General features: G+C 43.7%; 1 protein-coding gene and 1 pseudogene across 1 annotated transcript; both read left to right on the forward strand.

Annotated features, from left to right (window-relative positions):
- The first annotated feature begins 3,580 nt into the window (after positions 1–3,580).
- Positions 3,581–4,537, forward strand: LOC127031162 (olfactory receptor 10A7-like; annotated as a pseudogene).
- Positions 4,538–12,466: 7,929 nt separating this feature from the next.
- On the forward strand, positions 12,467–13,261 carry LOC127030853 (olfactory receptor 6B1-like). Its single transcript, XM_050917568.1, has one exon. The coding sequence runs from the start codon at positions 12,467–12,469 to the stop codon at positions 13,259–13,261; it is 795 nt and encodes a 264-aa protein (XP_050773525.1).
- The last annotated feature ends 990 nt before the right edge of the window (positions 13,262–14,251 follow it).

The raw sequence follows: 14,251 nt of genomic DNA on the forward strand, positions 1-14,251 counted from the left end.
CCTATTCAGAACCCAAAATGAAGGTTCAAAGTGAATTTCTGCTTCACAGTTCTTGATACTGCTATTCACTTGGTTGCAAAAGATTTCAGCAGATGCAGCAGCTAGAGTCAATATTTAGCTTTCTATATGATATCCACAGCTTGCAAAAGAAAACAGCAAAACAGATAAGAAAATTTTGTATAACACTGGATTCAGCATTGACTCATGAAAATTCAAAAGACATTGATGCTACAGATTTCTTTAGGGAGCTTCAGGCTTTTTCAAGACGACTTAAGAAACATTCCACTCCTGAAGAAGTACTGAAGTTTGTTTGTGAAAATAAACTCACAGACAGTTTTCCAAACATTTTTATAGTTCTATGTAGTCTTTTAACTTTGCCAGTTTCCTTAGCTAGTAGGGAATGTAGCTTCTCAAAGTTAAAATTGATAAAAAGCATATCTGAGTTCAACAATGGTGCCAGAGAGACTTGTTGGACTTGCCACAATGTCAATAGAGCATGAAATAGCTGGAAAACTGGATCTAAAAGAACTAATGACTGAATTTTCAAAACTTAAAGCAAGAAAAGTCATGTTTTAAGAGCACAGTGTTTTTTATTCAGTGTTTTGTAAATACAGGTTAAAGTTCATTGAAGAGTTTTCTTATTTCTTTCTATATTGGATGTGCTGGCAGTGGCAGTTTAAGCAGGATAGCATAATGGATGGTTTGGGATTTGTAATAGTAAAAGATAATTAACATTTTTAATGCATTTTTATTTGAAATCGGACTGAAATGTCATCTAACTGTCATGTACAAATATATTCTGAAAATTTTGTGTCTCTATTTTATCTGATCTCAAAAACATTGGTTGGACAGAGGGACAGACAAACTAAATAATTAAGACTCTGTTTAAAAAATAAATAAATAATTTTTTTTAAAAAAACGTTAAAAGGAGAAAAGGGGCAAAATGTTTCTCAGTTTACCAAAAACCTGAGCCTAGATCTGCCCTGGGGTTTGGAGGCTCTCATTGCATGGTTCCCCTAGGGTGCCAGTTGATGGCAGCTAGTCTAGGACCACCCCTGTGGACACTTGTCCACTGGGAGCTGGACTGAGACCCACTAAACTCATTACATATAAGACCCAGAAGCAGCCATGTAAATGTAACGAACTGGAGTCACTCCTACCATGGGATAGATCTGAACTGGAGACCTAGAAATTCATGATGTGAAGAGCTGACATCCCTGAAGAATGCTGTCCTTGGCTTTCAACAGGTCAGCTACAACCTGAAAATGGCTGTGAATTTTCTTTACATGCACACCTTGCCAATGTGCCTGAACTCTGTCCTCTAGGGATGAGAGGGGTCCCGGGCATTCTAAGATTTATTCTGAGAGTGCCGGAACGGTGGGGCAATTAGTGTTCAGAGAGATGGTGCAATTGTGGTGAAGTGGAGACCATGTCCCATCACAGAGTAGCATGACATGACTCCCAGCTCCACCATGATCTAATCTCTTGTCATCACTGGTAGCTATTTCTATAACCTTTTTGCCTAGAGACCAATTGTACTCATTTGGAAATTTCATGATGAAATTATTACATCCTTATTCCATGTCCTACAAGAACTTATTATTGAGAAGCTGAAATAAATTGTACAGTCTTTAAGGGATCAGGATGTTATTGCAATATACACATCTTAATAAAGTTGATGTCTCTGTCAGTGTTTGCACAATGCACAGTAAACCCATATTCTTGATCTTAATCAACAAGTGCAAGTGAGATTGTTATCTGGGTCAGCCCATCTCTGAAGTTTAAAGACAGTTCTATATTGCTGACACAATTTCATTGTTCAGGGTGCTTAAAAAACAGAAATGTAATTGCTAATTGTCCAGGGTGCTCAGAGTCAGACAGAACCCTATAGATTTAATCCCAATGGTCACTGCACAGTACAAAAAGGACCTGCCACTGAGGGTCACTAACAGACAAGCCTCTCTTCCAGAGGTAAGTGACTTTCAGAAACAGTGGATTTGCCACAGCTGGGAAGGTTTATGAGGCAGATTGTGATGTTTTTCTTCTTTATTGTTGCATCCACATGTGGATCATCCCGAGCAGTTCTCAGCTAAATGATCTCCAGAATTGAAAGGAAAAATGATCAATCTATCTCTCTCTTTCTGTCTCTTTTTCCTTCTCATCTAATCATTCCTTCTAATTTACTCTTATCTATCTAATCTGCAGAATGGTCCCTCATCTCTCTTTCTCTCTGTCTTCTCAAAGGTATTGTGCATCATGTGTCTCTACTAAGCTAACTAATCTGAAGGAATGACTCTTATCGCCCTATCGACTGTCTATTAAGGCTGTGACTTTCAAAGACACCTGTCATGCTTGAATCTACAGGATTGTCTCTCATCTAACCCAGACTTCAGAGTTTAGGAGAAAATAAATTTGGTCTCATTATGTTCTGGTAATTTAAGAGGAAAGCCAATATAAATTAGCTCATAGTGAAATATAATAGTAGACGAGACAAACTTTGCCTCTAAACTGTTTGTTATTTTAAAATCTATTTCTCACCATTATTTTGTACCTCAGCAGTGTAATATCTCATTGTCATTAATGGAATAAGACTGAGGGAGGTAGGGAAGCTGTGACAAATATTTGAGTGCTCTGTAATAATTATTAATATTGTACCTGTATCAGCCAGTCTCAGACTACAAGAGCACAGCTACAGTGCTGTAGCTACGCTGCTGTAGTGCTAATACTGGTCACAGAGACAGAAGGGGGTTTTCTTTTGTTGTAGTAAAACCACCCTCTTGAGAGATAGTCACTAGGAGGACAGAAGAATTCCTCCACTGGCCAAGCAGTGTCTATACTGGGGTTGAAGATGGCTTAACTAGTCTCCCAGTGGTGTGAATAGTTCACATCCCTGAGCAATATAGTTAAGTTTTATGTGTACCTAAGTTGACCAACATTTTAGCTGTAGATAAGGCCTTAGGTAGCAAACTGGTAGCAGATCCAGCCTGCCCATCTAGGGACAGAGAGAGGAGACCCTGGCTAACAATTGCTTAGGAGCTTACACTTAAGTTTCATTCGGAGACAACGTCAGAGCGAGTAGCTATAATGGTTATAGCTCACACTTGTGAGGAGCACCCAGTCCAGTTTGAACAGAGTGAGTCTGTCTGAGAACCAGGTTCAGAGTTGCACAGACACACAGGGGAATCTGGAATAGCTAGGATAAGGTAACCCTGCTCTATCTTTCCTTGTAGAGATGCAAAGGAATGGATGAGACTAAATCTGTGTGCAGCTGCTTGTTGTTTTAAAAGCCTTTTTTTTTTCCAGTGCTTTCTTCCAAGCTTCCCAAAGAGAGGAGACACAGGTGGTCAAAACCAAACCCTGCAGGGTGATAAGGGGTCAGTACATGGAGCCGTGTGTCCGGGTTCTTGTCTAAGAATGGAAGGGTGACAAGATTCCACCCAGAGCTGAGTAAGGTGAAGATACCAAACACTTGATTTGGGGGCACTCAGAGAGATGAGAAACGGGAGAGGGATGTGACTGATCCTGTAACAGTGGCTCTATCTAATTATGCCATCCTAGTCTCTGAGGTGTTGGAATCCATATGTGATCTCATCAGGACAGAGATATGGAGGGAAACATAAGTACAGTGACTGAGTTTATCTTTCTGGGCTTCTCAGACCTCCAGCATCTGCAGCTTCTTCTCTTTATCCCGGTCTTACTCATCTACCTCATCATCCTGATAGCAAATAGCCTCATCGTTGCTGTCACAGTGACTGACCTGAAGCTCCAAAGCCCCATGTATTTCTTCCTCAGGAACTTGTCAGTCCTGGAGATCTGCTACACCTCGGTCATCATCCCCAAGACCTTGTCCAACCTCCTATCAGAGCGTCAGACCATCTCCTTCCTTGGATGTGCAACCCAGATGTATTTCTTCCTCCTCTTTGGCAACTCGGAGTGCTGCCTGCTGACTGTAATGTCCTACGACCGATATATCGCCATATGCAACCCCATGCGTTACTCGTTCATCTTGAGCAGAAAAGTCACCATTAGACTGGCATCTGTGGTGTGGATTGCAGGCAATGTGGTGGCATTTGAGCAAACGGTCACTATATTCATGTTATCCTTCCATGGGTCAAATAAAATTGAGCACTTTTTTTGTGATGTTATTCCAGTGCTTAAGCTGGCAAGTACAGACACATCCCTGAATGATGTTATCAACACCGTACTCACTGTAGTGTTCATAATGTTCCCCTTTACCCTGATCATCACCTCCTACATCTGCATCCTCTCCACCATCCTGAAGATGCGCTCAGCTGAGGGGAGACACAAAGCTTTCTCCACCTGCTCCTCGCACCTCATCACAGTCACCTTGTTCTTTGGCAGCGGCTTTATCACCTACATGAGGCCCGGTTCCAGTGGTTCTGTGGACACCAACCGAGCAATCTCTTTGCTCTACACGGTCATTACTCCAATGTTCAACCCAATCATATACAGTCTGAGTAACAAAGAAGTCAAGAAGGCTCTGAGGAAGCTCTTGGGCAGCAGTAGGACTTCTTAGTTCTCACAAAATTAAGTTATTTATCTCCCCTAACCTCTGCACTGTGCCCCCTTCATCTCTAATGCCTGCTCTCCCTCCTGCACTCCTAATCCCTACACCCCCTTCACTACCAATCCCTTCCCCTCTTCTACACCCCAATACCTGCACCATCCTATGCCCCAGCCCCTGCACAGTGCCTCCTTTGCCCCTAACCTCTGCATCCCCCTCCTGCATCCATGTGAGGAAATTGACCTGGATGCACAAAGCAGCTGGCATTGCTGCTCGCTCCCCCGCTGGACTGCTGCTCCTCTGCACCCCGCAGCTCTAGGGGGCTGTGAGGAGGGGATCAAGGAGCAATGTCAGGGCTTCCTACATCCAAGTCACTTTCCCTGTGGGCTGTGTAAGGGGCGGGCAGGAGACCAGCAGCTCCTGATGCCTAAGCACATCTATTGCTCCAAAGAGGGAGCTCGGGTGCACTCAGTGAAGCCACAGCAGGCGTAGAAGTATAACAGGTTTTATTGCCAAAGCATAATAAGCTTTCCAGCCTTCACGCTTTACTAAATACGTGATTTGCAGCAACCAAGCAGGCAAGCAAGAATCAATGCTTAGGCCCCTTCTCCTACGAACAGTCCTAGAGACTCCAACCTTGTCCACGAGTGTTCGTAGCAGAGCTGCTCCAGCATGGAGAATTCCTGGGCACCTAGAAGGCCAAGGACTGCAGGTTAGACTGCTTGTCTAAAGAAATTCTCATGCTCATTCTTATCATCTTCTCTTTCTCAGGAGATGTTTACATCCACAAGCAGGCTTTGGCAGGAAACACTACTGCTTTCTATTCCCACACATAACACTCTCAGGCCTGCCTTATCTCTTCACTTTATCCAGTCGCAGTGGCTGCAAGCCGACCTGGCCGGTCAAAGCCAGTGCACTACTAGCTCCACCCAGGCCATCCTGTAATAACAGGCCGAGGTAACTTGCGGTCAGTCCCAACAACAGCCCAAGTGGAGAAGTGACCTGGATGCAGTGAGCCCTGCTGTGTGTGTTGAGGGGGACTGTGTGAAGGACTGTGTGTGTGTGTGTTGAGGGGACTGTGTGTGTGCCTGAGTGAGTGAGTGCGCTCTCTCTTTAAGACAGCACTCAGGGTCAGGAGCCTGAATTAGACATGTTCAGACACAAGCAACTGCCAGCAGCTCCAGACTCAAAAGGCAGCAGCACACACAGATCCCCCCTTCCCCGTCCTGTCACTCCAGCTCAGTGGAAATAGGGTATATAGGTGTGAGGGAGGAGGATAACCCACCAACACCCTCTACCCCCCTGCAGAGCAGACTGGAGGACACTCCTAGTCTGAAGTGGTCAAGAGTAACTCCAGGGATGAACCAACAGGAATGGTGTGATCGGGGGACAGGAACAGAAGCAGCTGCACACACGGAGCAGGACAGAGGAGGGGCTCTGGAGGAGTCACCTGGCTCTGAGGGCTGGTTGTCCAACTGCCTCTTGCAGCTCGGGTTTCTCCCCCGCCGTAGGCTGCTGCTCCAATGTCTGCCAGCCATGCAGTCTCCATCAGCCCAGATGGCTCTCAGCAGCTGGTCAGGTGGGAATCCAAATCCTGTGCACAGTACCCGCTTGGGCAGGCTGCCTTGGAGGGAGGGAAAGGGGGCGTACAGCCCACCCCAAAGGCCAGTCCTGCTTTGAGGGTGTCAACAAGCATGTGAACAAGGGTGATCCAGTGGATATAGTGTACTTAAATTTTCATAAAGCCTTTGACAAAATCCTTCACCAATAGCTCATAAGCAAAATAAGTTGTCATGGGATAAGAGGGAAGGTCCTCTCATCAGTAACTGGTTAAAAGAGAGGAAACAAAGGGTAGGAACAGATGGTCAGTTCTGAGAATGGAGAAAGGTAAATAATGGTGTCCTCCAGGAGTCTGTACTGGGACCAGTAATATTCAACATATTCATAAAATATCTGGGAAAATGGGTAAACAGTGAAATGGCAAAATTTGCAGATACAAAACTACTCAAGATAGTTATCTCCAAAGCAGACTGAGAAGAGTTACAAAGGACCTCACAAAACTGAGTGACTGGGGTAACATAATGGCAGATGAAATTCAGTATTGATACATGCAAAGTAATGCACATTGGAAAAAAATAATCCCATCTATACATACAAATTTATTAGATTTAAATTAGCTGTTACCACTGAGGAAAGTGATATTGGAGTCATTGTGGATAAGTTCTCTGAAAACATCCACTCAATGTACAGAGGCAGTCAAAAAAGCTAACAGAATGCTGGGAAACATTAGGAAATGGAAAGATTGTAAGACAAAATATATCATATTGCTTCTATATAATTCCAGGGTATGCCCACATCTTGATTACTGTGTGAAGATCTGGTTGCATCATCTCAAAAAAGACAGATTGGAAAAGAGCAACAAAAATTTAGGGGTATTGAACAGCTTCTATATGAGGAGAGATAATAAGAGTGGTTCTTTTCAGCTTGGAAAAGAGACGAGTAAGGGGGGTGTAGCAGGGTGGCTACCCTGCTCCTATCCTAAAGGGCTTTAAACAACCCTGGGGGAAGGTTGCGGCTGAGAGCTGCTAAGCTGGGCTGATTGGGAAGTGACTGCAGCTGGGCCATGCCCCAATCAGGCCATAGCTGGCCTGTATAAAGAGGCTGTGAGCCAGGAGCTCAGGAGTCTCTCGGTTTGTAGAGGGAGAAGGGCCTGGCTGCAGGGATCTAGAGACAGGGTACCTGATTGGATCAGGGCTGGGGAAAGGCAGAGGATCTGGGGAGCTCCAGCCTGAAAAGCCCCAGGTTGTGGCCTAGCATAAGGCCAACAGGTACTGGGGGTTGCAGAGGGCAGCCTAGGGGTAGGCAAAAGCAGCAGGTCCAAACCCAACCTTGCCAGTGATGAATAGACTGATACTGCAGTCTGCCCCAAGGCTTAGGGGCTAGATGATGACTGGCAGTAGCCTGACACTGAGGTGAGGTGGGGCTAGTGGGTGGGGGTTCCCTGGGGAGGGGAGACCCTGAGAGAAAGGAATTACTGCTAGGGGGCAGCACCACAGATAAAGGGGCACCGGGTCCTGGGAGGACCTCGAAGGCCAAGAGGCAGTGGATCACTGGCCTGCAGAGGGTGCTCCAGAGCTGGAATGAGCTAATTCCCAGAAGTTGCCAGCAGGAGGTGCTGCAGGGGTGAGTCTCCTCGTCTACAGGGGTATATGATCCAGGTCTATAAAATCATGACTGATGTGGAGAAATTAAATAAGAAAGTGTTATTTAGTCCTTCTTATAACACAAGAACTAGGGATCACTAAATGAAATTAATAAGCAACAGGTTTAAAACAAACAAAGGGAAATATTTCTTCATACAACTCACGGTCAAACTGTGGAACTCTTTTCCAGAGGATGTTTTGAAGTCCAAGACTGTAACAGGGTTCAAAAAAAAAGAAATGGATAAGTTCTTTGGAGGATATGTCCATCAATGGTTATTAACAGGATGGGCAGGGAAGGTGTTCCTGGCCTCTGTTCACTAGGAGCTGGGAATGGGCAACAAGGAATGGATCACATGATGATTACTTGTTCTGTTCATTCCCTCTGAAGCACCTGGCATTTGCCACTGTCAGAAGACAGGATACTGAGCTAAATGGACCTTTGTTCTGACCCAATATGGCTGTACTTATGTTCTTAACATTTGACCAGGGTAGAATCAAGGAATTTTAATCCATCAAATACTTCCTTTGGTAGGATATGGAATAGTCTCCAGATGAAATCATCCATTGACTGCCATACTCGTGCACTAGCCAGAAGACATCATTACCTTCAGATGTTTGCTCAAAACTGGTTAAAATTACAATTTGGTACCTAATTAATGCAACACTTTTGAGCCTCCATAACAAGCTCTTCTCATCCCTGAGCTGGGACAAATCCCAATAGATGCACACAGGTGCTCTCATAATTACCCCAAACCCATCAGCTAAAATGCTAGTTCTTCCTGGAAAGCATTAGAGAACTTATCATAAAAAGAAAGGTTGCAGATCAGGACAACACTGAATCTTCTGAAAGGACCAAAGATCCTGAACCACTGGAATTGGTCTAATATGTTTGAGGTATTTTTCTATGTTCTCTCTGCCTACTGTTTTTTCATTCATGTAATATCAGATCACCTCCCTGGCTAAACGGATTCAGCTACCAAGCTCTTCTATAATCCTGGGCTCTTGTCCCTTCTTCAGTTAAAAGTCTCTTTGGGAAAAGTTCTCTTTTTAGTTTAAAGATGGTAAATGACATTCTGGTTATGGTGAGAAGCCTTTCTAAAGAATTACCTTATAACGTGACCTGATTAGCCTAATCTTCTTTGGAAACTGATTCTACAATCAGATGTACTGAACTGAGGAAGCTTGACCCAGATCTTAGGCTAGTGTAGCTCTGAATACCTCCATCAGCTGAAGAGATGAACCATAATCTTCATGAGTTTCTCTCTGGGATATCTGACCTGCCTTGGCTCAGAGGACCACAGATGCCTTCTTTGTTCATAGAGTGAGATGCAGTCTCTAAATGTAGCTGCAACTGACCCATTGATAATTCTTCACAGTAGAGTATCCAGTCTTAAATATTTTATTCTTCTGTGGAACACACCTAATAAGGGAGACAGACTTTGCCATAAAATTGCATGAGATGTTCTGAAAATTTTGAGAGTAATCAAAAAAGGGGAATTTTTATCAGAGTTGGGAGTATTTCTTCAGAACTCTAGGGCTAAGAATATGGCACACTGTAGTAAGGATATTTTTTGTGCAGGCAATGTGGAATAACGGGAAGAGCAGTGAATGAGTAGTTAGGTGACCTGGAATCAGTTCTACAGACCAGATGTACTTTGAGATCTTTAGAAGAAATGTGCTATGCAAGTGAGAAGTATTGTTATTATTATCACTGGGGTCAAAAATATTAATTCCCTTCCCCTCTCTTAATTTAAATTATGGACAAAATAAATTCTAGTTGGAATTACAATTGTATATAATAGCTTTTCTTTCACCCCAAATTATGTTGTGTAAAGTTCATTAAATAAAACCTGTGTCCCAAAGGAAGTGGGGTGTGTGACACCCTTCTTTGTCACTGTCATATAATTAGGATATATTTTGTACAAAGTATGCCTTGTGATGAATCATTCTAAAAGTCTTGATCTGCTATACATTAATATCTCATTGGATTGTATGTGCTATCATCATATGTGAAGATATGAACTTTGGCTATGTATGTGTTACTGAAATGTGAGGTTGAAAACACCCACAAGCAGCCTTTCAGGGACAACAGTAAAAAGGCCAAACAATGTTAATGGCTTATTCAGAAAATGCACACAAACACAACGTTTACCCCAGAAAATGTGTGTAGTAGAAAGAAAGAGCCTGAAGCATGAGTCTGGGGCAAGGCTTAAAGCTTGAACCAAAGTCAATGCAAGTTATTTTATGAGCAACAGTAAGGCCCTTTTAAAAGCAGATGCTTACCTGCAAGCCCATATCCAGTACACAAATTCGGCACCAGTGCTGCTAGCATTGCTAAAACAACGAATATGCAAACACATTCCAGCAAGCCAACAGAAGAACACCCCAACATAGCACATAATAAAATGGTTTGACAAAAGTAATGAATAATGATATTTTGTCTGAAACATCAGGAGGAAAGTACAAGGAGAGGTAACAAACATGTCATGAAATGCATACAGTGGTACATAAGAAGTTTATCCTAGGTTGTTTACTTCAGTCTATAGATGTTGGAATACCTCTCCTTAACCCTTTGTCCATCCTAGGAGGTTGTGGAAAGTCCTGCCGCTGACTGAGCTGCATCGATTGTCACATGCATACATGGCTTAGTATCCTCTTAGAGTCTGCCAGGTGCTATTACCGTGCTTTGTCAACAATAAACCTGGCCAGGTGCCTTCTCTACTTACCCAAGTCTTGTGGTCATTCGGGACTTTGATTGAGGTCTACTGTGCCAGCTGTCGGTGTAGAGCTGGGACAGCACACAAAGAACACACACGCAGAGCCAAACATCTGATGACATTGCTGACCCTGATGTGCTCCTGCTCTTGGAAATAGCACCTGGAAGACTCTACGAGGTGTGAGTTTGGCTAAGGTGTCTGGGAAAAATCTCAGCTTGGTTGCCACAAGTGTGTATGGTACTCATTGAGGGAGAGGCGGTTCAGGTGTTAAAACCATATACTGGCCAGATTTTGACCAAGGCATGACAGTAGTGCTCTGGTGTCTGAGGCTGATGATTAGAGAGGCTGTGTGTAACTGCAGCTGGATGTATCCCTACCTGTGTGAATGCTGGTAAAAATACAAATTTGGAGGGCTTTTCAGCTTGTTACAGCAGCACAGTGTGAGAGGGAGCCGAGACTGGTGGGTCAGAGGGCTCAGTGGAACCCCAATTCCAGGTGGCACTCCGGGGATCAACCCGTTAGAGGGTGATACATACTTTATTTGTTTATATATGCCAGTATGTAGGGAAACTCAAACCATTTTGGACCATGTTGAAATGAGACATGGAGATCCCCGGGGTGCCACCTGGAATTGGGGTTCCACTGAGCCCTCTGACCCACCCCTGGTGGAGATGATGCAGCAATAGGACACTATAGTGAGCAGGAAGGAGCAGAGGATGATGACCCATTTCTTGGCCCTACGCTCTTTAACATCTTTATCAATAATCGTGTGAATAAAACATAAAATTATCACTGATCAAGTTTGCAGATGACACAAGTTGGGGGAGTGGTAAACAATGAAGAGGACAGGTCACTGATACAGAATGATCTGGATAACTTGGTAAACTGGGGACAATCAAACAATATGGCTAAATATTAATATATACATCTCGGAATAAAGAATGTCATCCATAGTTACAAGATGAGAGACTGTATCCTGGGGAACAGTGACTGTGAAAAAGATTTGGGGATCATGGTGGATAATCCTCTGAAAATGAGCTAATGGGATTCTGAGAATTATTCCCTGCATAAACGGGAATATTGAGTAGTAATAGAGAAACAATTTAACTTCTGTATTTGGCACTGATGCAACCGCTGCTGTGTCAATTTCTGATGCTCACAGTTTAAGAAGGATAATGATAAATTGGAGAGGTTTCAGAGAATAGACACAGCAATTAAATGGTAAGAAAACCTGCCTTATAGTGATAGACTCAAGGAACTCAATCTGTTTAGTTTAAGAAAGAGACGGTTAAGGAGTGACTTGAATACAGTCTATAAGCATGTACAGAGAAAAAAATATTTAAAGGGCTAGTCAATCTAGGAGGGAAAAGTATAGCAATATTCAATGGCCAGAAGTTGAAGCTAGAGAAATTCAGACTGTAAATAAGGGATATTGTTTTATTAATGAAAGTAATTAACCATCGGAACAATTTTCTAAGTGCTGGGGTGGATTCTCCACTACTGACAATTTTAAAATTAAGATTGGATGCTTTTTTTTCCTAAAAAAAAATGTTCTAGGAATAATTTTGGGGAAGTTCTATAGCCTGTGCTGTAAAAGACATCAAACTAAAAGACCAGAATGATTATTTGTGGCCTTAGAATCTTGGAATCTATGATGGGCATAATACAAAAAGAGAGAGAGACCGAAAGACCCTCAGTTTGTCCTGTTTCCACAATGGTAACTTCATTTAAAATCTTTCAGATCAGTAACATTTACATTATATTTCACCATTATTATTAATTATTATTATTATTATAATTTCATATTCTTCTTACTCCTTCTCCAATTCTAAACACAGTGAAGGATGGATGCCAGAAACCAGAGTGCTGTTGCTGAATTCATCCTCTTAGGGTTCAATAGCCTACGAAGATGACAGGCCTTTCTTTTCTTTACCTTCTTCCTCCTTGCTTATGCTTTGACTATAACAGCCAATGCCACCATCATTGCCATAGTGTGGAAGGACAACTACCTTCACACACCCATGTACTTCTTCCTGAGCAACTTCTCTTTCATGGAGATCTGGTACACCACAGTTACCGTGCCCAAAATGCTGTCTAGCTTCATGGTGGATAGGACCACCATATCTGTGGCAGGCTGCATCATCCAATTCTATGTCTTCTTCTGCTTGGGAACCACCGAGTGCATGTTCCTGGGTGTAATGGCTTATGATCGCTACATTGCCATCTGCTACCCACTGCGCTACAGCACTCTGATGAACAAAAAGGTCTGCACCCGGCTAGCTGTTGGCTCTTGGGTGAGTGGTTTCATTGGCCATTTGCCCCTCACCATCTCTAGCACTCAGTTCTTCTTCCGCGGCCCCAACAAGATCAACCACTTCTTCTGTGACCTGGCACCAGTGCTGAACCTCTCATGCACAGAAACCTCAGTCAGTGAGATGGTATTCTTCATCTTTGCCTGGGTCATCATCCTCTGCTCCTTCCTGCTCACTATAGTGTCCTATTGCTACATCATCTCCACCATCTGCAGGATGCCCTCCACCATTGGCAGACAATGGGCCTTTTCCACCCACGCCTCCCACCTCATCATGGTCTCCATTTTCTACAGCACTATCACCTTCATGTATGTTTGGCCCATGATGAGCTACACCTTCCAGGCAGACAAGGTAGTCTCTTGTCTTCTACTGTGTAGTCACCTTGCTCCTCAACCCTGTTATCTACAACCTGAGGAACAAGAAAGTGAAGGAGGCGTTGAGGGGAGTGCTGTGCAGCAGAAGAAGGCTGAATTGGAAGAAGATTGGACTCATTGGCTGAGATAGTTAAGTGAAAAAGAGAGGGTTTGTGGATGACTTCAATGTTAGCCTGTCCTGTCCACCAAGGCCAACAGTTTAAATGATGATGGAAGCTATTGGTCAGCAATTTATACTAGGGTGCTATTCCCATTTCTGCATTGCAGTTAGAGAAAGAAATACCTGTGTGGGGGAGGTCAGGACTTCTGTGTTCTATTCTCAGATCTTGGAGAATTGTGGGGTTTAATGGATTAGACTGGAGGGCAGGGGGCAGGGAGTCAGGACTCTGGGTTTTATCCCTGGCTCTTTCAGAGGAGTGTGGTCTACTGATCTAGTGGGTTAAAGCAGGTGAGAGATGGGATTTAGGACTCCTGGGCTGTACACCTGGCTATGAGAGAGGAATGTGTCATAGATTCATAGATTCTAGGGTCAGAAGGGACCAATGTGATCATCTAGTCCGACCCCCTGCACAAAGCAGGCCACAGAACCCTACCCATCCATTTCTATAACAAACCCCTAACCTATGCCTGAGTTATTGAAGCCTTCAAATTGTGATTTGAAGACCTCAAGCTGCAGAGAATCCACCAGCAAGTGACCTATGTCCCACGCTGCAGGGGAAGGCGAAAAACCTCCAGGGCCTCTGCCAATCTGCCCTGGAGGAAAATTCCCTCCCGACCCCAAATATGGCGATCAGCTAAACCCTGAGCATGTGGGCAAGACTCACCAGCCAGCACTCAGGAAAGAATTCTCTGCAGTAACTCAGATCCCATCCCATCCAACATCCCATCACCAACCACTGGGCATACTTATCTGGCGATAATCAAAGATCAATTGCCAAAATTAGGTTCTCCCATCATACCATCCCTTCCATAAACTTATCAAGCTTAATCTTAAAGCCAGATATGTCTTTTGCCCCCACTACTCCCCTTGGAAGGCTGTTCCAGAACTTCACTTCTCTAATGGTTAGAAACCTTCCTCTAATTTCAAGTCTAAACTTCCTAGTGTCCAATTTATACCCAT

Source organism: Gopherus flavomarginatus, chromosome 11 (genome assembly GCF_025201925.1).
Source record: "Gopherus flavomarginatus isolate rGopFla2 chromosome 11, rGopFla2.mat.asm, whole genome shotgun sequence".
Taxonomy (NCBI): Eukaryota; Metazoa; Chordata; order Testudines; family Testudinidae; genus Gopherus; species Gopherus flavomarginatus.

What these genes read in the sequence shown, in the direction of transcription:
- LOC127030853 (XM_050917568.1), top strand. Translation starts at nt 12,467, where the DNA reads ATGTACTTCTTCCTGAGCAACTTCTCTTTCATGGAGATCTGGTACACC.